This window comes from Phoenix dactylifera, chromosome 1, assembly GCF_051530095.1.
Source record: "Phoenix dactylifera cultivar Ajwa chromosome 1, Ajwa_hap1_PhDact_Kaust_v1.1, whole genome shotgun sequence".
In the NCBI taxonomy this organism is placed as follows: Eukaryota; Viridiplantae; Streptophyta; class Magnoliopsida; order Arecales; family Arecaceae; genus Phoenix; species Phoenix dactylifera.
The window spans coordinates 21,200,708-21,228,700 of record NC_143190.1 but is presented as its reverse complement, the minus strand read 5'-3'; the positions used below and the strand labels follow the sequence as shown (position 1 = coordinate 21,228,700).

Genomic DNA, 27,993 nt, shown 5'->3' with positions numbered 1-27,993 from the left:
ATTGTCCATTTTAATTGACATCATGATTAGGTAATTATATATTGTACTGAAAATAAATTTATATTATTATAATAATTATTTTTTAAGCTAGTAATGTGAAGTATTGGATCAATGACGTATTGCCTCATGTAAGTCATTCACGATGATAATTTATTTTTTTATTTTTATTTTATATGTTTATTTTTAAAAGTGAGAAAATTACAACGCAGAGCGTGTTAGACGTTGGCACGAGTACGTGCATTAGCACGCACTAAAGCACAGGACAGGGGACGTCCGGGAGGTTCCAATCTGGGCCTGGATGCACCGGTCGGTAATCGGAAGCCATGCCTATCTCTGTCGCCTTCCCCATCGCCACCTGCCCCTGCCGGAAAAAAGAATTTTCTCACTGTCGTCACTCGTCACTCCCCAGTAGTTGACAGTGAGAACCGCAATATAGTGACTTCTTACTTGATAACTCAATGTTTGGTTTATTATTTAGTCTTGGCTCTCGAGCGGCCGCCCAGGTTCCATGTTCCGGATTGGGCGGCGATCGACCTCGTCTTAGTCGTCTGTAAAAATTGGAGGTCAGATGTCTCCAGAGCAGGAGGAGGAGGAAGTCACGGTCATGGCGGCGAAGAAGAGGGAGGTGGTGGAGCGTAGCCTAGTGTTCGCTGTGAACGGGGAGCGGTTCGAGCTTTCGAGGGTCGACCCTAACACCACGCTGCTCGAGTTCCTGCGGACCAAGACCCGTTTCAAAGGAGCGAAGCTCGCATGTGGAGAAGGTGAGGATTCTTGCTTTTTTTTTTTCCTTTGAATATATTTTGTTTTTCCTCCTTATGTTGGATGAGCTGAGTTCTGTTTAAAGATTTGATCTTTCTTTACCTGGGTAAGAAAAGCTGTGATCTTTTACTTGTTTCTCTTTATGGATTTTTGCTATTTTAGGTAAATTACTGATACGTGGTTGAAGATATTGTATTTTACAAATATATAGAAATTTGGTCAGAAGTTAATGCATTCGTGACTTATCTGGAGTACGAATTTGTCAAATGGTGTTTTAACTTTGGTTTGGCAATTTTTAGAGTTGTTTTTAAATTAGATTTCTGAATTTTAGTTAGCTCCTGCTGTTGTACAAAGTAATTCACATTTCTTAGTGGATTTTCGTTATCTGATAAATGTTTGCTCACAATTTTGTGTTATTCAGTTGTCTCTAAGCCAACTAGCCTTGGCTCTTCTGGTTGGCACCCTTCTCCTATTAAGAGAGGTCCGGGTTTTGTAGCCCGCTTTTGGTATTCCCCCTGAATTTCTCAAAAAATTCATGTCATTACTTTCTCTCTTCTCTTTCTCTTCTCTTCTCTCCTACTCTCTCAATCCAAACAGAAAGCTTGGAACTTTTCCTCATTTTATATAATACTGTTTCTCTCTTTGCATATCACTGTTCTGAGCTTCAATATATGATTCTTTTCATTAACTGAAGTTTGGTCATTTTTTAAAGGTGTTGACCACTGCACAAGCATAAAGATTTGTTGTTGTTTTGGTAATAGGTTAGCAGTATTGATCACTATGTCCGGAGCATAAATTTGCGAGATGTGCTACTTTGATGCCTGTTCTGAATGTTGATTTGGTGTTTGTTGGATTTTTCTTTTCTTTTTAAGATTGTTATCCGGATTTTCATCATTTACTTTTCTTGATGTCATGGGTACTTAAAAATTTTAAGTTGCCTCCTACTTTAGAAGTAATATAAGTTTCTGAAAGAATTCTGTTTTTGGCACAAATTTATGGATTCTTTGTTTTATCTGAAGACCAGATATATGACATTTGGAGTAAAAAATTTAAAATTCATGGTTTTGCAAGCTATAAGATTTCTAGAAAGGTGCTGTAGTTGGATTTTTCTTATTCAATTGTACATATGTGCTCATATTTAAAAAAATGTCATAGAATTTTGCTGATGATGACTGAATCAGTTTACTCATTCTTCTACCACATGCTATAGGTGGCTGTGGAGCTTGTGTCATTCTTCTGTCAACTTATGACCCAGTACATAATCGAGTGGAAGAATTTGCTGTAAGCTCTTGCCTCACACTTCTTTGCAGCATAAATTTTTGTTCAGTTATGACGACAGAAGGGCTTGGCAACAGCAATGATGGCTTTCATCCAATCCACCAGAGGTTCTCTGGCTTTCATGCCTCTCAATGTGGCTTTTGTACACCTGGCATGTGCATGTCTCTTTTCTCTGCCCTTGTCAAGGCAGATAAATCCAATAGGCCTGAGCCTCCAGATGGGTTCTCAAAGCTCACAGCATCTGAAGCAGAGAAGGCTATTGCAGGCAATCTGTGCCGATGTACTGGTTATCGACCCATCTTAGATGCTTGCAAGAGCTTTGCAGCTGATGTTGATTTGGAAGATCTGGGGCTCAATTCTTTTTGGAAGAAAGGGGAGAAACATGCACTTGTTGGCCGATTGCCATATCACAGCCGTAATGGGGTCTGCACTTTTCCAGAATACTTAAAATCTGAAGTTAAATCCTCGCTGGATGCCTTGAACAATTCTGATTATACAAGCTTGGCAGAGGGTTGTTGGTATTGCCCTTATAGTGTTGATGGGCTTTATAAACTACTGAATTCTGAGACATTCAGTGGATGCCGTGTTAAGATGGTTGTTGGCAATACTGGTTCTGGTGTTTACAAGGAACTAGATTTGTATGACAAATATATTGATCTGAGAGGGATCCCAGAGCTCTCAGTCATCAGAAGGAAAAACAAAGGCATTGAAATTGGAGCAGCCATAACAATTTCTAGGGCTATTGAAGTGTTGAAAGAAGACTGTGAACGTATATTATTTTCATCCCAAAGATTGGTTTTTGCTAAAATTGCTGATCATATGAATAAGGTGGCTTCACAATTTGTTCGAAATACAGCAAGCTTGGGTGGAAATCTGATCATGACACAGAGGAGTCAATTGCCGTCGGACATTGCCACAATACTTCTTGCTGCCGGTTCAACTGTTTGTATACAGATGGCTGCAGAAAGACTAGTTCTTACACTAGAGGAGTTCTTTGAGAGGCCTCCATGTGACTACAGAACTCTACTGTTGAGCATATATATTCCTTGTTGGAATTATACTAGCAATGCATCTTCTGAGATTAAGGAATCTGTTGATTCTAAAGCTACAAAAGAATCCTATTTGCTATTTGAAACATTTAGAGCAGCTCCTCGCCCTCTTGGAAATGCTGTTGCTTATCTCAATTCTGCTTTTTTAGCTCAGATTTCCTTAGATAAAATATCAGGCAATCTTGTTATAGATAACCTACGGTTGGCTTTTGGTGCTTATGGGAGTGAATATGCTATCAGAGCAAGGAAAGTTGAGAATTTTTTAGTGGGTAAACCTGTTACTGCATCTATTCTACTCGAAGCAATTAGATTGCTTAGAGAAGCTATTATACCAAAAGAAGGCACTCCACATCCCTCCTACAGATCAAGTCTGGCTGTTTCTTTTCTATTTGATTTTCTTCATCCACTAGCCAAGGACTTGGCAGAGCCTAAAAAGAATATACATGTAGATGTATTTAATGCTGCTGCTAGGGCTGAATATCCAATAGACAGTCTTAATGAAGCTGTTCATGTTTCACCTGATAAGGCATCAACTTATGCAAATAATGGTCGATTCGACAACTGTGATACACTTTTATTGTCCAAGCAAGTGATGAAATTTAGCAAGGATTATAATCCAGTGGGTGAACCAATTAAGAAAGTTGGAGCTGAAATTCAAGCATCTGGTATATTGTTTTATTTATTCTTTAATGAACTTATCATCATCATCAACATCTTTCCTTTGTTTGACACTTGGAAGACTTTTCTTATGTTTTTTGTATTCTTTACATAGAAAGAACATTTTCCTTTTTCTCTTATTGTCTTCAATACTGCATGTAATAGTACAGCTTTTGCATAAGCTGGGATCACTTCCATGATATTGGTGTTCGAGTATTAACAAAAGCATTTCAATGAATTGGGCCCTTCATGCCCTTTGTAAAGTATCAATTCAATCTGCATTTGTGGAGAATCACTCACTCAAACATGCATATGAATGGTAATTAGTCCAGCCACCATGATTTTTCTTTTTCAGTCAATTAAATATATCTATAGTCTTCCTGTCATTTTGAGTTTTATGCCAGGCATTTTGGTTAGCTGTTGGTTATTTGGAGTTTATTGGATCCATAAGGTGCAGACCTTTTTCTCTTATTGTCTTCAATACTGCATGTAATAGTACAGCTTTTGCATAAGCTGGGATCACTTCCATGATATTGGTGTTCGAGTATTAACAAAAGCATTTCAATGAATTGGGCCCTTCATGCCATTTGTAAAGTATCAATTCAATCTGCATTTGTGGAGAATCACTCACTCAAACATGCATATGAATGGTAATTAGTCCAGCCACCATGATTTTTCTTTTTCAGTCAATTAAATATATCTATAGTCTTCCTGTCATTTTGAGTTTTATGCCAGGCATTTTGGTTAGCTGTTGGTTATTTGGAGTTTATTGGATCCATAAGGTGCAGACATTTGCTTTACTAAATTTATAGACGAAAATGTAGACTACATATCTGTTCAGAGTTTCAAAGCTTTGCATCTAGGAGACTGGATAATAGGTCAATACTAGTGGCTCTTTGGTGCTAGGTAATAATGAGGGTGCTTTGTGGAGATGGACTATCAAGGTTAGGTTTTGATGAAGAGAATAGCTGATACTGAATTGGGTTGAGGCTGTAAATCCCAATATCTAAGATAGTTTAGAGAGAGGTTTTAAAAGGTATCTGGAGTTTGGTGTGAGTTTGTTTCAAGTCAGGCATAGTAGAAGGTTTAGATTTTCATATGCTACTTGGTTGGGCATGTTTTTATATATTCTTTGGGGATCCTTGGGTGCCATAAAGGGGTGCGGTGGGAGGGAGAGAGATTATTGGGACTCACTACAAAAAAAATCCAGTGACGTGGAATTTGAGGATATATGCCTTCTACATAGAAATCATGATTCATAAGATGCTAAAGATGAACATCACAATGAATGATCTAACATTATGGCCATGGAGTAGTGTGGAATCTTGTGGGTCATGTAGATCTAATTTTGGATGTGAATATTATCGTGCTTAAAAAAGCACGGTATGCAACTCATTTTTGTTAGCAAAATTTAAGCATGTCTTTTTTCAAGAAATATGAAAAAGAATTTTTTATGTTTAAGGGCCTGTTTGGTTATTCTTATAGAAATATCCCACAAGAATTTGTCTTGTTGGTCCATCCAACCCGGCATCTTCGAAAGACCCGCCGAAGTTCCAACCTAAATTCCAACCCGTGGGCCTATTAGTCTATAGAAAGGAAAAAAAGACCCCCATCCATGGAGGTCTTTTTTCTCTTCCCACAAGATTTGGGTTGGAGAGGTGTTGGGTCGATATGGGCCATGCTCAAATGGACTTCTCAGTCCATGAATCCGACAGAACATTCAATCTAGATCATGCCGGGTCACCAAAACATGCTCTAAGAGTTTTCATGGAGTGAGAGATAAATATTGCTTACAAGCATGGTCTGCCGTATTACCTGGTATGGGGTGTACCATACCGTACCAGCAGAAAATCGGTATGAAAAACATCTTCAAGTCAGTACAAGCTCCATACTGTCCGTACCGAGATGTATTACCCTGTATTGAGGTGTACCAACTTGTACTGAGGCATACCAAGGTGTGTGCCGATCCGTACCGAGATGAAAATTAAAAAAATGGTTGGAAAGCTATTTCGGCACAGAGGTGCACTGTACCGAACCGAATCGATATGGTACCGATACGGCACTTGGTACTAAGATTGCGGCGCTTGCTTACAAGTATTCTTGAAAGTTATCTTCTATTAAGAATGGTATACAAATAAGTACACTATCATAGATCTCTAAAGGTAAAGACAAACCAAGAGTAGGATGTGATATGTATCAGGATGAACTGAGGTGTGTATAGTCGTCTGTGCTAGCTTGTCTAAAGTGGACATCAGCATGTTTCATAGTGTGTATCAAAATGTACTATAGTGCATCCCAGCCTAAACTGTAGTGTGTATTAGCATCCATGTATAATAGAAAATAAAAGAAAAACAGCATATGATCTGAGGTAGAAAATGCGGAACCGACCTGAACCACGTAGTTCGGCCTGTACCGAATTGAATCGATGCTGGCTTGAGACGGTTCGGTCATTCGAGTAGGTTTCTATATAAAAGCCTCTCCGCCCGTTTGATTGAAGCTTCGAGACTCATTGAGAGCAACCTCTCTCACTCACTCTCTCTCTCCCCTCTTTGTCAACTAGTGCCTCTCCCCTTTTTAACGACACCAATCATGCCTCTCTCCCCTGTACAAAACTCTAGTAAGTTGTCTCCTCTCTAGGGTTTTGCCGCTTTCACACACTCTCTCTCTCAAAAGGTTTTTGATGATGGTGGTTGTTGCCCAAGGTGACAAGCCAAGAGGGGGGGGGGTGAATTGGTTTCTTTTAATTTTAACTATCTTACTTGTGTTAAATGAAGAGTTAGTTAATTTAAACAAATCACAATACAAACAACAAGAAGTATAGTGGTTCGATGCTCTCCTTAGCACCTACGTCCACTCCCCAAGCGACCCCTTGGGAATTCACTATAATCCCGCGGATTACAGTTGGATTGTTTTCCGGGCTCACAATCCAAAAACCTTTACACTTTGGTTTTCCGGATTCACCAAAAATCTATGTTGGTTTTACGGGCTCACCAACGAACCTATGTTGGTTTTACTTGCTCACCAACGAACCTTTACAATTGGTTTTCCGGGTTCACCAATCAACCTATTCCGTTGGTTTTGCGGGCTAACCAACCAACCTTTACACTTAGTTTAATAAACAAAGGAAGAAGATTTAAACTCCTAGATGAGCAAATATAACAATATAATCTACAAAGAAGAGTTTAGAGAATATTTATCGCTTGATGTGACTCCTCTCTTCTTTGTCAAGGATGCTTCACTCTTCAAAGGTGGATGGAGCTCTTGATGACTCTTTGAATCTGCTCAACCACTTTCTTTTGACTCTTGAATGAAGCACTTGGATGAAGAAGATTAGGGCACTTTCTCTTTCTTGTGTACTCTTTGATATGCTTTGGAAAAGATGTTCTATCTGATGAATAGTGCCACTTTAAATAGTTTTCTTCATCAATTGGACAAGCTCCAATGGTTAGAATTCAAAAACTAGCCGTTACTCACTGTTGGAAGGACAAAAAGTACTTCTGCAGAACTAGCCGTTATGCTTCTGCCCGTGTTTGGGTCGGCTCAACCTGTCCTTGGGTCGACCTAACTTTCACTTGGGTCGACTCAAACTTTCCTTGGGTCGACCCTCTCAGAAACACAGAAACTTGTAATTCAGCCTTCCTTCACTTGGGTCGACCCAACCTTTCTTTGAGTCGACTCAAGGTTCAGTTGGGTCGACTCAACTTCTTCTTGGGTCGACCCTCTCAGGGTTTCCAGAGAACCTTTTCTGTCATCTGTTCTGTCTTGCCTTTGGGTCGACCCACTCAGGGTTTGGATCGACCCACTCAGGGTTTGGGTCGACTCAAGCTTGGGTCGACTCAACTTCATCTTGGGTCGACCCTCTCAGTATTTCCAGAGAACCATTTTCTGAGTTGATGAGAAACTTGATGTTTGGGTCGACTCATGCTTTCCTTGGGTCGACCCAACTTACTGTTCATCTGTGCCATTTTGCAGAAGTGTGCCAAGTGATTTCCTGACGTGCCGGAGTCGACCCAATCATCCTTTGGGTCGACTCAATCCACACTTTGCTGCATCTCAAGGTTATATTCATTCATATAAACAATGAAATATATGTTTATCAATTTATACAAATATACTGAGAGTAACAGACTTATAAATGAAGTATCGATTTAACTTATAACATACTCTTGATAATTGCTTGTTAATCATCAAAATAACACTATCATCCTCAATCTCCCCCTTTTTGATGATTACAAAATAAAGAGTATGAGCCTACTGATACTTATCTTAAAATCAGTTTTAAAAGGGCTCAAGTTGCTGAATTTCAGCTTTTCAAATATGAGAGTGAAGTCTCCCCCTATATCATTCAAATGTTTCCAATTTGACCTTTTTGAATTGCAACCCCTTTCATTTATATTTCATTAAAGATGAAACTCCAAAAATTTGAGATAAAACATGAGTTTCAGGTTATGTATCGAGGTGTGAAAGGTGCGTGCCAAATTCTTAAATTTTATGTGCCAAATTCTGAAATTTGATAGAAATTTTTGATTTGATCATTTTCATTGTTACAAATTGCTCCCACTTAAATGTATATGCTTTCCTATATGATTTTCAATTTGTTTTACAAGTTATTTCTCTTTTCTTACACAACTTCTTATTTCTCTTTCTTTACACACCTTATTTCAACTTCTTATTTCTCTTTTTTTACTTCTCCCCTTTTTTGTTATCATCAAATAGGTGCATGGGAAAAGACACAATAAATAACAAACATTCAAACTTCATTGATCAAAATAGGAACATTTTAGTACAATAATGCCAAAAACAAAAGCAAATACAATGTTCCTCAATCAAAGTTCAAAGTACATGATAAACACAAAATACATATGAGAACTAGATACCTATCCTAGGCTCTAAACAGAAATACTAATATCAGCCTAGGGAGTATCTAATGGCTGGGATCTAGTCCTCATCCTCCTAGTATACGTGGCGAGGGGAGGTCGAGCCTGATGAGACTGTGTCTGGCGTGGAGCACGACGAGCTGGATGACTCTGTGCCGAAATCTCTGACTCAGCAGCCTGTGGCACAGATGGTCCATGGGTCGCTCTCTCTCTCCGTAGAGCTCCTATCTGCTCCCTCAGATCACTGATCTCAGCAGACATGACATCGAGTCTGCTCGTCAGCCTATCAGAGAAAATCCTCGTCTGAGCTGATATAAGCTCAGTTATCCTACTCCAATACTCATCTGTGTCTCCCGCAGGAACAGATGACGAAGGTCCAGCCTCTGAAGGTGCAGTAGGATGATCCATATGCTCCTCATCCTCAGGGATAGGGTCTCCAATATCTGGTGCATCACCCTCTGGTGCATCACCCTGAATCCCTGCTCCAGTATGAACCCACTGCCCGTTCACTTTCTCATAGCCCATGCGTATAAGTGTTCGTGCAGTGTATGTATCAGTATGAAGCAGATACCTGGATACCTCCCCCTCGACAGATATGCCGTGCTGTCGAAAAATCAAAGTGAGTATCATACCATAAGGCAGGGATACTCTGGAGTTGCAGATCACCTTTCTCATCTATCTCAGGATCATGGCTGGGAGATTCAGGGGAATACCCTGAATAATATGCTCCATCACTACTAGATCTCGCTCTATGATGAGATCGAATCTTCCGCTCTTCGGAAATAAGATCCTATTTATGATACTGAGCAGTAATCTCATTTCAGCAGATAGAGAGCTTGCTATTACCTTCTCCGAAAAGTCGAAGTCTTCATTTTCCATTATCAACTGCGGGGCTCTCATCTTGTTTTCTGGCTTTTCCGGAGTAGCTCCTTCACATGGAAGATGAAGTAGCTTACTCAAACTCTCCTCGGAAACTCGAACCCTAACTCCTCGAACTTCCGAAATAAGCCTTCCCATTCCAGTTTTAAGGAAGGCATAGAACTCCCGAACTAATCCGGGGTAGATCATCACATCTAGGGAGCAAAGATACTCCCAACCTTGCCTTTGGATCCATTCCCTCAAACGGAACCCTTCTTGATCAAAGAACTCGGAATGGATCCTTCTCCCCGTTGTAACTGGTCTCCCCGCAAATCTTGCAAGTATTACTGAGGGGGAAGGAGGAGGAGGTGGCTCTGCACGTGCCTCACGTTGTGGAGACACTGTAGATGGCTCCGTATCATGTCTTTCCTCACGTTGGATCCGTGAGACTCTTCCGGATCTCTTGGCTACGGCTCTTTTGGGTCCCATTTCTCCAAGATCTTAAAGTAATCTACTGTTTGGAGATGATTGGAGGAGTTTGGAGAGTGGGGAATAGGGTTTTCAGAAGAGGACAAGGGCAAACAGTGCCCTAAAAGAGCTCTCGGGTCCCCCTTTTAACAGTGGGGTCCCGACGTTGGGTCGACTCAAGAATTTTCTTGGGTCGACTCAATGTTGGGTCGACCCTATTCTGGGTTGGGTCGACCCAAGTGCAGAATTTTTTCTTTTCTCTTCCTTTTTGCTTCTAAAAATTTTTCTTGCTTCCAATCCTTATAAATTCTTTCTGGGACAATGATACATGAGTAGGAAATCTATAGATGACAAGTTTGACTCATGTTTCATGGGTTTTTAGAAATGGGAGGAATGTATCATGAGACAGCTTGCTCCCTTTTATATCTCTTCAATAAAAAGGATCACATATGCCTAATTCCCTCCTTAGTGTGCAGAATCTATCTTCACTCAACGGTTTTGTAAATATGTCGGCTAATTGTTTTTCAGTGCATATATGTTCAATACATATGTTTCCATTTTGCACATGATCCCTAATAAAATGATACCTTATTTCTATGTGTTTGGCTTTAGAATGTTGAACCGGATTTTTAGTAAGATTGATGGCACTAGTATTATCACACTTAATAGAAATATTATCTAGCTTAACTCCATAGTCCTCTAGTTGTTGCTTAAGCCATAGTACTTGAGCACAACAACTACCAGCAGCTATATATTCAGCTTCAGCTGTTGACAGTGCCACTGAATTCTGCTTTTTGCTAAACCATGATACTAAGTTGTTTTCTAAGAATTGACATGTACGACTAGTGCTCTTCCTATCTAATTTGCATCCAGCAAAATCAGCATCTAAGTATGCAAGCAAATCTAGACTGGAGTCTCTTGAGTACCATAATCCTATATTCGTAGTTCCTCTTAAATATCTAAGGATTCTTTTAACAGCACTTAAATGTGACTTCTTAGGATCTGATTGGTATCTAGCACATATTCCTACACTAAATACGATGTCTGGTCTACTAGCAGTAAGGTAGAGCAAGGATCCAATTAGTCCTCTATAGAGCTTAATATCAATACTCTTCCCTTTTTCATCTTTGTCTAGCTTACTAGTAGGATTCATTGGAGTGCCTACTCCCTTATGATTTTCATTCCCAAACTTCTTTAGTATTTCCTTTGTATACTTAGTTTGATGAATGAAAATGCCTTCTTTAGTTTGTTTGATTTGTAATCCTAGAAAGAAACTTAGTTCTCCCATCAAACTCATTTCGAATTCTCCATGCATTAAATCAGCAAATTCTTTGCAAAGAGTATCATTTGTGGCACCAAAGATTATGTCATCTACATATATTTGTACCACTAATAGATTTTTGTCCTTTCTTTTGAGAAATAGTGTTTTATCTACATTTAGCACTAGGATAAGTCGGGGTAAGGACTTTCTCTACTAAAGTCATTATTAAGCAGAAATTTGCTTAATCGATCATACCAAGCCCTAGGTTTTTGCTTTAATCCATATAATGCCTTATGCAGTCTAAACACATGATTTGGCAATTCATGATTCTCAAAACCAGGAGGTTGCTCTACATATACTTCCTCCTCAATAAAACCATTTAAGAATGCACTTTTTACATCCATTTGATACAATTTGAAATCCATGAAACATGCAAATGCTAGAAGTAATCTAATAGCCTCTAATCTAGCTACAGGAGCAAATGTTTCATCAAAATCTATTCCTTCTTCTTGATTGTATCCCTTAGCTACAAGTCTAGCTTTATTTCTTATAACTAACCCATTTTCATCTAATTTATTTCTAAAGATCCATTTTGTTCCAATTACTGAGTTATGCTTTGGTCTTTCAGTTAATGTCCATACATTACTTCTTTTGAATTGATTTAATTCTTCTTGCATGGCATTTATCCAATTAGTATCTTTTTCAGCTTCTTCATAAGTCTTAGGTTCTAATTGTGAAACAAAAGCAAGATAATCATTTAAGTTTCTAAGAGATGATCGAGTTCTTACCCCTTGAGATGGATCGCCAATGATTAAGTCTTTAGGGTGTCCATATGCATACCTCCATTCCTTTGGCAAGTTTTGAGATTGTGGTGGCACGCAATCATCTCCCTTATCTTGAATTGGCACGTCATCAATATTCAACTTTTCAAAGTCGATAATTCTCTTTCCAATGATATGCCCTTTACCATTGTCTCCATATGTTACTACTCCACCCTTCTTTGATTCCAAGGTGATAAATTGATCTACGTCACCGGTCATATGTCTTGAACAGCCGCTATCTAGATACCATCGTTTTTTCACTTTATCAGCTGCAAGACACCCCTGCAATCAAGATCAAGAAAGAGCTTTAGGTACCCAAACTATGTTGGGTCCTTTAGGGTTAGTACTTGATGTTCCTTTTGGAATCCAAACTTTTTTGAATTTAATCTTATGATTATTACTCAATTTGTTTTGACTGGACTTTCTATAGTTACATTCATATGCTTTATGTCCTAATTTATTACAGCAATGACAAGTAATATTTTCATTTTTAGCTTTTACAAAAATGTTCTTTAAGTATTTTTGGTTTCTATTTGTTTTATATCCTAATCCAGCCTTATCATATACAGCTTTTTGACTATCAAGAATCATATTTAATTTGGTAGAACTAAGTGTAAACTTATCTACTAATGATTTATATTTTTCAGCATCTTCTTTTAACTTGACATTTTCAGCAATTAGATTCTTGGTTTCATTTGTAAGTTTCCTACTTAATGTTTCATAGTTATGAGATAGTTTTAACTTATCTTTGATAAGAGATTGATTTTCTTCTTTTAGAACTTTATTTTTATTGATAAGTTTCTTATGTTCTTCCATGAGTTCTAAGAATGCATCATGTAATTCATCAACAGTAAAATCACATTCAAGTTCAGAATCTACCTCATCATCATTGGCCATATGACACATTTGGGCCGTCTCTTGATGATCTTCCTCTTTCGAACTTGACTCCTCACTTTCACTCCATTCAGCCATGAAGTTCTTCTTTTTCAGTTTTCTTGCCATCCATTTCAAATCTGGACAATCTATCTTATAATACCCGGGTTTGTTACACTCATAGCAAATAGGAGTTTCTTTTTCCTTTTCTTTGTCCTTACCCTTTTCTTTGCTTGAGCTACCTTTGAGGAAGGGTTTCTTTTTATAAAATCTATTCTTACCTCTCATAAATTTTCTGAATTTTCTTCCAAGCATAGCCATCCCTTCATCAAATTCATCATCATCATCTGAATCTTCCGATTCAGTTTGTTGTTTAGGGGTGGTAGTCTTTAGGGCAATGGGCTTTCTTCTCTTGACCTCATCTTCCGAATTTTGCCTCATTGTCAACTCATGGGTCATGAGTGATCCTAGAAGTTCCTCTAATTGCAGTGTGTTGAGGTCCTTAGCTTCCTGAATTGCGGTTACCTTGGCCTCCCAAATTCATGGTAGAGACCTGAGAATTTTTCGCACCAATTCAGAGTTAGTGTAAGACTTTCCTAAACTCTTAAGCCCATTTATAATTTCAGTAAAACGAGTAAACATATCAGTTATGGACTCAGTAGATTCCATTTTAAACAATTCATACTTGTGTACTAATATGTTTATTTTTGACTCCTTAACTTGATTGGTCCCTTCATGAGTGACCTCAAGTTTGTCCCAAATTTCTTTAACAGAGATGCAAGTAGATATTCTATTAAATTCACTTACATCTAATGAGCAATAAAGTACATTTATAGCTTTTGCATTTAACTGTGCCAATCTTCTATCACTTTCATTCCAATCCATTTCTGGTTTGGGTATGATAGTGCCCTCTATATTAAGTGTGGGTGTGTGAGGTCCTCTAGTAATGATGTACCATAATTCATAGTCTAAAGCTTGAATGAATATCCTCATCCTAGCTTTCTAGTATGTGTAGTTTGTGCCATTAAATAGAGGTGGTCTATTTGTGGATTGCCCCTCACTCATAGAACATCCCACTTGGGTTGTCATGATTTTTAACTCTTGATTGTGAGATCAATGAGTACTATTGGAGCACCTTACTCTGATACCACTTGTTGCCCAAGGTGACAAGCCAAGAGGGGGGGTGAATTGGTTTCTTTTAATTTTAACTTTCTTACTTGTGTTAAATGAAGAGTTAGTAAACTTAAACAAATCACAATACAAACACCAAGAAGTATAGTGGTTCGGTGCTCTCCTTAGCACCTACGTCCACTCCCCAAGCGACCCCTTGGGAATTCACTATAATCCCGCGGATTACAGTTGGATTGTTTTCCGGGCTCACAATCCAAAAACCTTTACACTTTGGTTTTCCGGGTTCACCAAAAACCTATGTTGGTTTTACGGGCTCACCAACGAACCTATGTTGGTTTTACGGGCTCACCAACGAACCTTTACAATTGGTTTTCCGGGTTCACCAATCAACCTATTCCGTTGGTTTTGCGGGCTAACCAACCAACCTTTACACTTAGTTTAATAAACAAAGGAAGAAAATTTAAACTCCTAGATGAGCAAATATAACAATATAATCTACAAAGAAGAGTTTAGAGAATATTTATCGCTTGATGTGACTCCTCTCTTCTTTGTCAAGGATGCTTCACTCTTCAAAGGTGGATGGAGCTCTTGATGACTCTTTGAATCTGCTCAACCACTCTTTTTTGACTCTTGAATGAAGCACTTGGATGAAGAAGATTAGGGCACTTTCTCTTTCTTGTGTACTCTTTGATATGCTTTGGAAAAGATGTTCTATCTGATGAATAGTGCCACTTTAAATAGTTTTCTTCATCCATTGGACAAGCCCCAATGGTTAGAATTCAAAAACTAGCCGTTACTCACTGTTGGAAGGACAAAAAGTACTTCTGCAGAACTAGCCGTTATGCTTCTGCCCGTGTTTGGGTCGGCTCAACCTGTCCTTGGGTCGACCCAACTTTCACTTGGGTCGACTCAAACTTTCCTTGGGTCGACCCTCTCAGAAACACAGAAACTTGCAATTCAGCCTTCCTTCACTTGGGTCGACCCAACCTTTCTTTGGGTCGACTCAAGGTTCAGTTGGGTCGACTCAACTTCTTCTTGGGTCGACCCTCTCAGAGTTTCCAGAGATCCTTTTCTGTCATCTGTTCTGTCTTGCCTTTGGGTCGACCCACTCAGGGTTTGGGTCGACTCAAGCTTGGGTCGACTCAACTTCATCTTGGGTCGACCCTCTCAGTATTTCCAGAGAACCATTTTCTGAGTTGTTGAGAAACTTGATGTTTGGGTCGACTCATGCTTTCCTTGGGTCGACCCAACTTACTGTTCATCTGTGCCATTTTTGCAGAAGTGTGCCAAGTGATTTCCTGACGTGCCGGAGTCGACCCAATCATCCTTTGGGTCGACTCAATCCACACTTTGCTGTATCTCAAGGTTAGATTCATTCATATAAACAATGAAATATATCTTTATCAATTTATACAAATATACTGAGAGTTACAGACTTATAAATGAAGTATCGATTTAACTTATAACATACTCTTGATAATTGCTTGTTAATCATCAAAATAACACTATCATCCTCAGTGGTGAATGGCCTCGCTCTCTCCCCCTCTCCTTCTTCCTCTCCCTTCTCTCCCTCTCCCTCCCTTTCTCAACACTTCGAACTCCGTTCCTCCCGATTCGAGGCCTAATCCCTCAATCCTTCCGATTTGGAGTCCCTAGACCATGACTTTCTCGTGATGGCGTTGTTAGAGGAGGAAGAGGGAGTGGTATGTGGATTTGGAGAGGGGAGAGATGGTGAGGTGGAGGACGAGTAGGATGGTGAAGGTGGTGAATAGAAATCGCACAAATGGCAGATCTGGTGATGGTGGCAGAGGCGTTGGAGTGAGTGAGAAGTGGGATTCTACAAGGCGAGTAGTTCCTCGTTCTCTCTCTACCCTCCTCTCTCCCTCCCTCTCCTTCTTCCTCTTTGACCCTCTCCCTCTCCCTCCCCGTGGTTTCGGTTTCTGTAGTTCAGTATGGCATGGACTGGTGCCATACCATACTAGTCACCAACCTGCATGCTTGTTAGCACCAATTCTTCCAACCTTGATCCAAGGTATGCTAGGCACTATCTTTGGAGAAATTCTTGCCACCCTCATAACAACATGCTTCAGGCTCAGCTTCTCTGCAAGACATGACGAACTTGATTTGCACCAGTGGTGCTGGTGCACTAATAGATCCTCAAGAAACTAACACTGATGCACCTTTAGGTTGACCAGGAAAAAGGGACAAAAAAGTAAATGATGGGAACATTGTGTTGGGTGTCGCTCTATGGCTCTCTACCTCATTGTATTTCAGAATTTAAGGTCTCAAGAGGCCTAACCTCTCATATATAGATATCCAGGAGATTAGAATTGGCCTCAATGGGTGAAAACCATTGCCCAACTTCTCTTATATAGAGAAATCCAAGAGATTAGAAATGGTCTCATTGGGCCAAAGACATTAAGGCCCATTATCATGATCTTATAAGGGCAACTCAACCATCAAAGACCCATCAACAACTTCCCAACAGCTATAAATGGTTATAAACGACTAATCAAATGAATTAACTAGCTTTATTTGGCTAATTAAGCTCCAATAAGAACTAGTCAAAATCATAAAACAATTATGAATAATCACTAAGACGATTGAGAGCCCTTAAAAGGATAAAAAACCAAATCAATACTATCAAGAAGTAAAAGATAGGGTCTTAAGTCTAGTGAACCTCAAACATGCACATACATCCACACTCATGTCTGTGGCCACGACCCGGCACACTGGACTCTGTTCAGCTCAAAACACTTTGAAAATCTCTGAATTTTTTCAAAATGCAAATAACATATGACATCTTGCATCAGCATCACTATCTTAACATAAAATGGGCCCCTTTGTGTCCTTTATATAAGTTCCTACTCATGGTCCGTCGAACCGGTACTGATAGGCATACTGGTGGCCTACCGGACTAGTTCGCTACTAGTTCGGGGCGTATCGAACCGGCACCACAGGTTCGGGCGGGTTCGGCTACCGTGCGATTTTTTTTGGAAGTTCTCTTTTTTGGATCTTTTTCTATGAATTTAAGTTTAATTTGATTTTTTTTGTTGTTTTTTGATGTTTCTATATTTAGGGTTTAAGCTCGATGATACATCTTATTGCTTCTAATTCTAAATAATACAAATTATAAAATAAACAATATAAAATATCTTCAAATCAAAACATTCAATTATATACTTTTAAAGCACTCTCGGCTATCTAAAATTGGGATGAGTGGCGATGGCTTTCGTAGATATCTAGATCATAAGTATAGTCAGGAGGAGGCATATCAACCCATCGCTCTACCTAAGTGGCGTTGTAGTCTTGTCTGCTCATTTCAGAAGGAATGCATGCTGGGTTATAAGAACTCTCGGATCTTGCTCAAGCTCTGGCTTTGAGAGGTGTCTTGTGGCTGTGGAGAGGCCCATCCGAATATAGCGGCAACAAAATCTGACTTGTGAGATGCTCCGGACTGCATAGAATAGTAGTCACCGAAAGATACCTTCAATGCCCATATCCGTATCCATACGAGTCATGCGCTGCCTGAGGGTGCGGATAATAGGATCCAATATATGACTTGGAACCTGATACGTTTATAAATCCTACTCCACATGCGAGGTCATCTGCAGCTACATCCTATCCTCCTGAACGATCTCGAGGAGCCTATCTCCTATATGCAATGGTATCCTCGCGAGCTCTATCATATAGCCTACCGTGGTTTCTATTCTGTATAGCATGCGTAAATTGAGGCTCATCGGTTCGCATCAGCATGCATCCATACCTGTCAGTTCCGCCCCAAAGGGGCCAAAAATGTTTTTCACTGCCATACTGGATCGGTCAGGGACCGGACCGGTCCGGTACAAGCTGACGGGCCGGTTCAGCATACTATGTTCCTACCTAATGAGGGTGCTTATGAAGTTGCTTACATAGAAAACAATTTAGATGGAATACACATGCATTATGGTGAGAATCCTAGAAAAGGTAAGAACTTCAATCTTAAAGAAACATAAGAGAGTTTGGGGAGTTATAACCAATTGCATCCTATTTTCTTAATAGTGGGTTCTGGGAAATAAAGTTATATGACTGTTTGTTTTGCTTGTCGCTGAGGTCCCATCCAGGGAACTTCTTTTTTCTTTGTTGCTTTTCTCCTTTGACTTGTATGTATATGTATATGTATGTGTGTGTGTCTGTGCATGATATCCTATAGGATTCCCGTCCCTGTGGGACCTTGATAAGTGTCTACAAGAGACTATCCTCAACTGTCGTCTAGATCCTATAGGATTCCTGTCCCTTTAGGACTTTGATAAGTGTCTACAAGAGACTATCCTCAACTGTCTTCTTTCCTTATATTCTAGATTTTATTTTCTGACGCTCTCTTTCGATTGTTTTTTCAAATATTTCCATTTTCCTGATATCTGTACAATTCATTTGCATATTCTTCAGTTGACTTTTATCATGCTTATTGTTTTCCTGAGCTAATTTATTATATCTTATGTGCTTATCTGCATTGAGCATAAATTATGCCTCTCTCGTGATAGTAATCACACGACGTAATCATGCAGGTGAAGCAGTGTATGTGGATGACATTCCTTCTCCAAAAGATTGTCTTTATGGTGCATTCATCTATAGCACAAAACCTTTGGCTCATATAAAGGGCATCAGCTTCAGGTCTTCTCTGGCATCAAATAAACTCATTACATTTATTTCTTTCAAAGACATTCCAAAAGGAGGACAGAACATTGGGTCTATGACTATGTTTGGAACTGAACCATTATTTGCTAGTTCTCTTAGTGAATATTCTGGTCAGCCACTTGGTCTTGTGGTAAATTGTTCTTCTAATTTACTATCCTGTTTCCTTTTTCTTTTATGTGATATTGAAATATTCTACCTGGCTTGGTTGAATTGCTGTAATACTTATTAAAAGAGAACTGCTAAGTAAATCTATTTGAGTTTTTGAGTGTGTGCCTGGAATCATGTCTAGAATTGTTTAAGTAAAGCTATTTGAATGGCTGGTTAGATTGCAGAGACACAGGGACTCGCCAACATGTGTGCCAAGCAAGCAGATGTTAGTTACAGCACAGAAAATTTAGAAGCACCCATTCTATCAATTGAAGAGGCTGTCAGAAAATCCAGTTTTTTTGAGGTCCCTCCTTTTATTTATCCTAAACAAGTTGGTGATTTCTCCCAAGGAATGGCTGAAGCTGATCACAAGATTCTCTCAGCTGAGGTACATATTCATGTACCAAGGGTGTCTCACCATTTTCTTCCATATCTTGTATGTATACCAGTGATGAACAAAGATCATAAGTATGTGCCTTGATCATTGGTCTTTAAGTCTATGCTGCTCATTTTACACTCAGCTGATTACCATGAAAATGATGTTGATAATAGAACTCATTAGTAGCTTCCATAAAACATTGATCCAATGACAGACATGTGCATATGACAATATTTGGTTACTTGAACAATGAATTTGACTTTACTCTTTAGTGTTGACCAGTAAATGAATTTGCTGAAAGTGCATACTTTAGATGTTTCATACCATTTATTCAGAGGTACTATGTGAGAGATGCTGGTGCACAAATAGCCAAAGGAAAACAATTGGAGGATGATGTGCAAATCAGAAGCTAGGCTTTTTAGTTTATTTAATGATAAATGCCCTTCCACTATATAGACTCTGTAAATTGATTCTAAGACACGCTCTATCTCATATATATTAAGAATAATTAGATAATACAGTCTTGCTAATGATTCTATGTTTTCTGGTGCTACCAGTAGCTTGCATCAAGAATTAAAATACTGCATTTTTTGCGTGAGCCAGCCACATGCTCAATCATGGGGCCGATTCATAGCAAACAGAAAGAGTCCTTGATGGAATAGCATGCACTGGCATGGGTTGGTTCAGGGGGTTGCACAAACAGACATGAACAATACAGGATTATGTACCTCTTCTACTGTGCATGTACCTTACTGGAATAGTACATACTGTACCGGCATGATATGGTTCTTCAGTCCATACCATTATGAAGTTATTACTGCTTTGTTCTTTAATGGTTAAAACAACTTTTTGTTTCAGTTCCATTTGACAATTAACTAATGCAGTTATTGTCCTCAGATTAAACTTGGTTCTCAGTATTACTTTTACATGGAGACTCAAACAACTCTAGCTGTACCAGATGAAGATAATTGCATAATGGTCTACAGTTCAAATCAGTGCCCTGAGGCTGCACAGCAAGTAATTGGAAAGTGCCTAGGAATTCCCTTTCACAATGTCCGTATTATTACAAGAAGAGTCGGAGGAGGTTTTGGTGGGAAGGCTGCAAGAGCATTACCTGTGAGAACTCAAACTTACTATCATCAATATCTTTTGCCTTTTTTGCAACAAATATGATCTGATTTTTTTGGCAAGAACACATAATATGTAGAAACTTTTACTGTTTGATGCATGCAGTTATGATACATAGTTGTCCAGATGTTATCTCTTGCCTCAAATTCATTGCTTAGTCTTTGTTGTTTCTCTCATAGTCATATAAGTATATGTGGAAAACATTGTGTATGTCTACTTCATAAACTGGTAAATAAATAACTGGTTATCAAACTTAGAGCATATAGACATTGAACCATCTGATTTTGTAGAGTCCTGCATGTCTAACACTTTCATATAACGTGAACTTGTGCTTTCATCTGATGTATAAGTATTTGGCAAGATGTCCTCATTTGGTGAAGAAATTCATAATTATAGTCTTGCCTGAAACTGAGATACACCCATTTCTCAAAATCCATCACTAATTAGTAGCCCCAAATTCCTTGTGAGACAGCAACTCATTGGTACTTTTAGAATAATGCCCCAGAAAATAATTATATCTTTATTTTACACCAACATTGTTCTGTTGATTTTGTACAAGTTGCTGCTCACCTCATTCATTTCAATGTGTTACTTAAAATATTAATTGTATACATATATTTTGATGGATTATGTGCAAGCTACTAAATAACCTTTAAACATTCTTCAGATGCTAATTTTATTAATTAGGACTTCTTATTACTTTGCACTAAATCATAGATTGATCATGTGTTTGAGTCTCAGAAATGGTTCATGAGTATTTAATATTACTTCCAATTATGTTTCTTGAAGTTGAAACTTATTTTAGCACTCATTTTATATTTATGGGAATTATGCATAAAATGGATGAAGTCAGAAAAAGCCAACTAAGTAATTGCCATCTTGTGATGTTAAGGTGGCAACTGCATGTGCACTTGCGGCGTATAAGTTGCGGCGTCCTGTTCGAATGTACCTTGATCGCAAAACTGATATGATAATGGCAGGAGGGAGACATCCGATGAAAATAAATTACTCTGTTGGTTTCAAATGTGATGGAAAGGTTACAGCTTTGCATATAGATCTCTTAATTAATGCAGGCATATCTGAAGATGTGAGCCCAATAATGCCACATAACATAATAGAAGCATTGAAGAAATACAATTGGGGTGCTCTTTCATTTGATGTGAAGGTCTGCAGGACAAATGTTTCGACAAAATCAGCCATGCGGGGCCCTGGAGAGGTACAAGGATCTTTTATTGCTGAAGCTGTTATTGAACATGTTGCATCAGCCCTTTCTGTTGATGCCAATTCTATTAGACGAAAGAATCTTCACACCTTTGAGAGCCTCAAGTTGTTCTTTGAAGGTTGTGAGGGAGAAGCTTCCGAATATACTTTACCGTCTATTTTTGATAAATTGGCTCTATCTGCGAGCTATCACCACCATGTTGAAATGATTCAAGAGTTTAATAGTCGCAACAAATGGAGAAAACGGGGAATTTCCTGTGTACCTATCATACATAAAGTGATGCTAAGGCCAACTCCAGGGAAAGTATCTGTTCTCAATGATGGTTCAATCATTGTTGAAGTTGGAGGGATTGAGTTAGGCCAAGGGCTCTGGACAAAGGTGAAGCAGATGGCAGCATTTGCTCTTGGACAACTGTGTGCTGATGGAGGTCAGTACCTTCTGGAGAGGGTGCGTGTTATTCAGGCAGATACTTTGAGTTTGATACAAGGTGGATGGACTGCCGGGAGCACCACATCTGAGTCAAGCTGTGAAGCTGTTTGTCTTTCCTGCAATGTCCTGGTTGAAAGACTAAAACCTCTAAAGAAGAGATTGGAAGAACAAATGGGTTTTGTTTCATGGGAACCTTTAATTTTTCAGGTGATGATATATCTTTTTCACAATTTTAATTGATGCCATAACTGATTTATTGATCTTAAGGACTTCAAGTTTCGCAGAATTGTTATATGTTAGTAATTTTGTCCCCATAAGCCTTTATGTCCATCTTTGAGAGCTAGTATAGACAAGCCTTTAGCCATTTGTTGAAGGACATCTACAGGAATCCGTTGTAGGGTGATCTAGCTTCTTAACTTTTTTTTTTTTTTCTATCTAGGTCATGCCCTTTGCATAGCAAACTAATTCAAATCCATTACACCCAAGGGTTGAAGTCCTGATGGGATGAGAGGCATCCCGGCAGTCCTGTCCCGTTCTTGTGAGGTAACAGGACCCAAGAAGGGTGCGGGACAGTGAAACCCACATCTGTGAGCTATCTTGCCTTCATCCCAAATGGACCACCCAACGACAGGGCCGTCCTAGATGGGAAATGTCTTCATCTGAGGGTGAGTTTGTGATTGAGGGCTTGAGGACTCCCCAAGTTCGGACATGCTTTACCAACCTGCCAGGTCCTCCCAACCTTAGGCCTCTGTCGTGCGGGAATGACTACAGCTCTACGCAAGGTTCGCCGTATCGGTATCGAACCCCGTACCGGTGCCGCACTAGTATAGACGTACCAAGTGTCGGTACGGTACGGTATGCGGTACGGTATGCTCGGTACCGGCCGGTACAGCGAACCTTGGCTCTACGCCTCTTCCATTTTGGCCGGAGCACCTCATTCAAAACAATTAACATTAATTTTTCCATCAAATAATATTATTTAAAAAATATATATAAAATTGAACCCCACAATCAATATTAATTTTTTTCAAAATAATATTATATAAAAAATAAAAAAGCACCCACATTGAATTCAACATTCAACATTGAATTTTGTCTCAAAATATTATTATATAAAAAATCAAAAAAATATAAAATTGAAACCCCACATTCAACATTAAATTTTTCCTCAAATAATATTATATAAAAAGTAAAAACATACAAAAAAGGGAATATAATTATATTATATTATATTTACATATGTAATATTATATTTGAATAAATAATATTATATGGGAAAAAAAATTAGAAAAAGCATCCTAATTAAGTACACACTTGACCCTTTATTTCTAATGGGTATGAAACTTTAGATAATATTTCTTGCTCATCCTGCTCCTCTTGAATAGCAATGTTTTCAAACATAGGAGAATGGATCACCATGTTAATTGCCAGGAGTAGCAATTTAAGAAGATTAAAAAATAATAAAATAATTATATACATGCACTTAGGAGATTTTGCTTATGTTCATTTTTATGGCAGTTTTGTTGACTTCACTGCTACTCATGTGACATCTAAGTACCAAGTTATAAGTTTCAAAACTAGAAAACTGAAGGCAAAAGTGATTGGTTATGAGACTAAGCTCTATGCGATAAAACTTGCACACCTTTGTGAAATCAAAGATCTCCAATAACCTAGAAGGCAACAAGAAAATAGTGTCAATTTTAAGTAGATATATGAATAAGACAAGATAATCCCAAACAAATATTCAAGCAAAAGGTTTTCGTGAATAATGGACCAACATACATAGATATGCTTAGCCTATGCAAATATTTACCCTCATGAAATCTGACAATAGCAAGTCTTAATGCAACTTAAGCAACATTGATCAATTGTGGCACGGTTTTATTAGCTAGAATTGTCTGATCAATAAAGAAATATTAATAGGCAAGATTCAGATAATTATATTCTAATTTACATAGCTTCTCACCTTAGAGTTATGCTAAATAGACCCAGTTTATCTTAAATATATTACTATTGAAGTTCAAATATATTTAAAAAGAAAAATAGTAAAACTTCACAAATGGGAAAGGATCCAATCAGAAATAGAAATATGACGACTGATTGTAATCAGAATTATGCAATATTCCCTAGTCACATATGGGCCATAGGCTAGGTCAGCTTTGATATCTTTACTAACAACCTAGGACCTCACCTAAAAGACTAGCCAGAAGTTGTAATTGGGTTCCTTGGCTTTGTTTAAGTATCCAAAAGTTTTCTAACACACTACTGATGTTAGACTAAACACATGCTTGTATGGTTGGTTACACATTTTGTGTATTTTGACCGTAAAAATAATAAAATAAAATAAGGAAGTCAGTGTCTACAATTACATCAAAATTTATCACTCACCGTTAGAGGTAGCCCATCTAAATTAAAATGAACCCCCTGTTCATGTAATCCCTTTGAAGCTTGCTTGCATAAGATCTGTGGTTTAATGATAATTCACGTTCATTTTCTCGAGCTGTTCATAGAACTCTTTTGTTTTTTTTTTGTTGTTGTTTTCCCTAATATCTGCTAATAACCATCTATACTTGGATCAGCTTCTCATCCCCCAAAATCATTTTTCATCTCCCTTTCCAACACATCCAATTTTTCAATCCCAGAAAAACTATGCTCCTTGAAAGTGTACACTGCTTGAATAGATTCTTGATCCCAGCTGATCTGGTAATGCCTTGACCGTGGTTCAAGATGATTCACAACTCACTAAGAATCGTCTAATTACACAGGCTAATCCTGGATTGGAAGAAACATATATATGTTGTTTTCTGTTGAATGAGAACTATTATGCATACAAAATGTTGTAGAACCTGCAGTAAATATCACGGTACAAGACACTATAATAAGAGAAGTGCTAAATGAGACTGATTTATTAATTGCTCTCACGTAACATTGTGTATTTTAACTTTCACGGGACTGTTAAAACTGGATTATAGAATCAAGCAATCTCTGAGATTGTACTACTTGAGGTCCTTATTTTTACCTATTATCTACAGTCCATGAACTCTGACACCTCACTCACAGAATATTCCTTTATATGAGAGAAAAATGGTCGGGTGAAGCTTTTTTTTTCCTGATTCAATATAGCTCCATGCCATTCTCATCTGCAGGCAAATCTGGAAGCTGTCAATTTGTCAGCAAGTACGTATTTTGTCCCAGACTATACGTCTAGAAGCTACCTAAATTTTGGAGCTGCTGTAAGCGAGGTAAACCCATGCATATTTTTTGGCAACAAGACCCATGCATTTTTGTAACCACAGATTACTGCTGTTTATATCAACACTTTGAGAATTATGCATCCAGCTACTTCAATACCAAAATCATGAATATTAAATACTAATCTCACATGGATGGCGGGCGTTCCAGGTGGAGATAGATCTCCTTACAGGAGCTACAACAATCTTGCAGAGTGATCTTACCTATGATTGTGGCCAGAGCTTAAATCCTGCGGTTGATTTGGGACAGGTTTGTTAGACCTTTAATCCTGGCAGCGAATATATTTGTCAGATTTTTTTAAAAGATTTTTATTTTTCAAACTGCCAACTACAACGTGGATACCAGGGAACAGTAGAAGCATTGAAAATACCAATTAGAGATGCAAATGATAGTCAGCTTTGATTCTTGTTTTAGGCTACTTATGCTTGATATATTCTCACGAATCTTTCAAAAAACTTACACTGCGTTTAAATATATCATCAGAAATTTGGGTAAACTGATACCTTAAGCTCACGAGAAGTAAATTTACATCTTAAGTTTAACTAAATAAAATTTTACGAATATGGATGGAATGACGCCATCCATGTTAATGAGCTGATAAGAGGATATGAGTAATACTGATGGTCAGATATTCAGGGATCAGATATTCAGATATTCTGGCAGTCATGTTGACCTGCTCATCAGTCCATATCCATGAAAGTGCAGTTCAAAAATGTGTTAATTGATGAATATGTTCACTAGTAGAGGTGGTCTTTATGAGCATGTGTGATTGGTCTGCTTGTTAAGCTACTGATACTTAATGAGAATGTGTCATCCTTTTCCTCTACATCTGATATTGTACTGATAAGAGAATAGGTAGATTTATCTTGCTATCTATCATTTTGCTTAGGAATCTAAACCTAACATTTGGTAGCCATGATCTCCTTTTACTAAAAAGGTAATTCACATCTCTCGTCTTCAGATTGAAGGTGCCTTTGTTCAAGGAGTTGGTTTCTATATGTACGAAGAATACTTGACAAATGCAGATGGATTGGTTGTTTCAGATGGTACATGGACATACAAGGTCCCAACTGTTGACACCATCCCAAAACAGTTTAATGTAGAGATACTAAACAGTGGACATCATCAAAAGCGTGTTCTCTCCTCGAAGGGTATCACCTTTCTTTCCCATATTTACATCTTTATCTGTCTCCTATTTGAGAATCTGTATTTTACAATATCATTTAATTTTCGTTGTAAGAGGCTGGCATTGTTTAAAGTAATTAGTTGTTGTCTGCAACATTTACCAAGCTGCCTTTCACATTTGTCCCATGGACTGATAATTGAAAGGTTTTGATGAGACTGGTTATATTGTCTAGTTGAGACATTTCGGTAGGCTAAGGTCACAGTTATGGTTGGGAAAAGTAAATAGGCTTGCTAAATTTCACCTCCAGCAAGGTCTGCCTTGCCGGTACCGGAGCCCGCATCGGTCGGCCGACAACACTATTTGGTACACCCTTGTGCCGTTCCGTGTCGGGCTCATACTGACACAGTAGAGAGGGTGAGGGGATGGGAGAGAGGAAAAGAGAAAGAGGGGAAGGGAGAGGGAGAGCGAGGGAGGGCCGTCAGAGGGGCCCTTAAGGGCGGGAGCAAAAGCTCCGCCCTCCAGACCCCTGTTTTGTTCGAAACATATAGGGTTCCGAAGGGTGAAGCCCTGATCCGGCCCTTTGGGGCCCCTTTGGTGCCCTTAGGAGGCCTCCGGCGACCCTCCCTCCCTCTCCCTCTCCCTCTCCCTCTCCCTCTCACTCTTTTCCTCTTTTTTCTTCTTCTCCCTCTCCCTCCACTTGTGGTTTACCGTTTTGAATGCCGGAACCATCTCAGTCTGCCACCGGCATGGCTCAGTACGCCCCAAACCGGATAGTTCGGAATGGTTTTGCATTCCTTGACCTCCACTATTAGTTGCTTTTCCTGATAAATGTTCCAATTTTAGTTATCTCATTTCTAATGGGACTTCAGAGTCTGATGGTTGTCCCTCGACCTCATGCACTAGAAAATGAAGGTGACATTATCACTCTATTTCTCAAAAAAATATAAGTTGTTTCAACATGTGCTACAATAAAGGGTAAAAACTTTAAATGGAAAAAAAACCGACAAATCTCAAATATCATGTATTTGTCATTTTTTTGAGATATGCAATAATATAAAATCATGCACTCCTTGTTAAAAGAAATGAATAATATCTTTTGATATAGGCAGTTACAAGTCTTGTGCTGCAAAAATTTCTTCTCCTTTCATTGGGTGGTTTGTTCTTGAATTTGGATGTCTACATGTATTTTTTGATAGCTGACTATGATCCTCTCCTTTAGCTTCTGGGGAGCCACCTCTACTTCTGGCAGCCTCAGTTCATTGTGCGACAAGAGAAGCCATCAGAGCAGCAAGATTGGAGTTATTTTCTTGCACTGAATCTGAAGGTTCCCCATCAATATTCCAATTGGAGGTTCCTGCAACCATGCCGATAGTTAAGGAGCTATGCGGGCTGGACAATGTAGATAGATACTTGGAAACTTTTTTGTCTGATTCATGAATCAGTGGGATCCTTGATGCCTGCTTGTCGGGGGCTCAGGGCACTCAATTTTATCATCGTCTAGTGGATGCTTTCATCCTCATGTGTTGTACTATGACCAACACACACCCTACTTCTGTATTGCTGTGTATAGTTCAATTATCAATATGTAGAAATTAGAAGTA

The 27,993-nt window shown here is 38.7% G+C and overlaps 1 protein-coding gene across 2 annotated transcripts; it reads left to right on the top strand.

Moving 5' to 3' along the window:
- Positions 1-279: 279 nt before the first annotated feature.
- Positions 280-27,993, top strand: LOC103698174 (indole-3-acetaldehyde oxidase-like). 2 transcript variants are annotated; one of them, XM_039126045.3, is made up of 10 exons: positions 280-761; positions 1,970-3,751; positions 18,580-18,839; positions 19,035-19,244; positions 20,133-20,351; positions 21,256-22,221; positions 25,161-25,256; positions 25,417-25,515; positions 26,228-26,417; positions 27,612-27,993. In XM_039126045.3, the coding sequence occupies exons 1-10, from the start codon at positions 569-571 to the stop codon at positions 27,827-27,829; spliced, it is 4,233 nt and encodes a 1,410-aa protein (XP_038981973.1). In that variant the 5' UTR covers positions 280-568; the 3' UTR covers positions 27,830-27,993. The 2 variants fall into 2 exon arrangements, with proteins under 2 accessions (XP_038981973.1, XP_088577231.1); XM_088721105.2 differs by having other exon boundaries at positions 286-761; positions 19,035-19,292.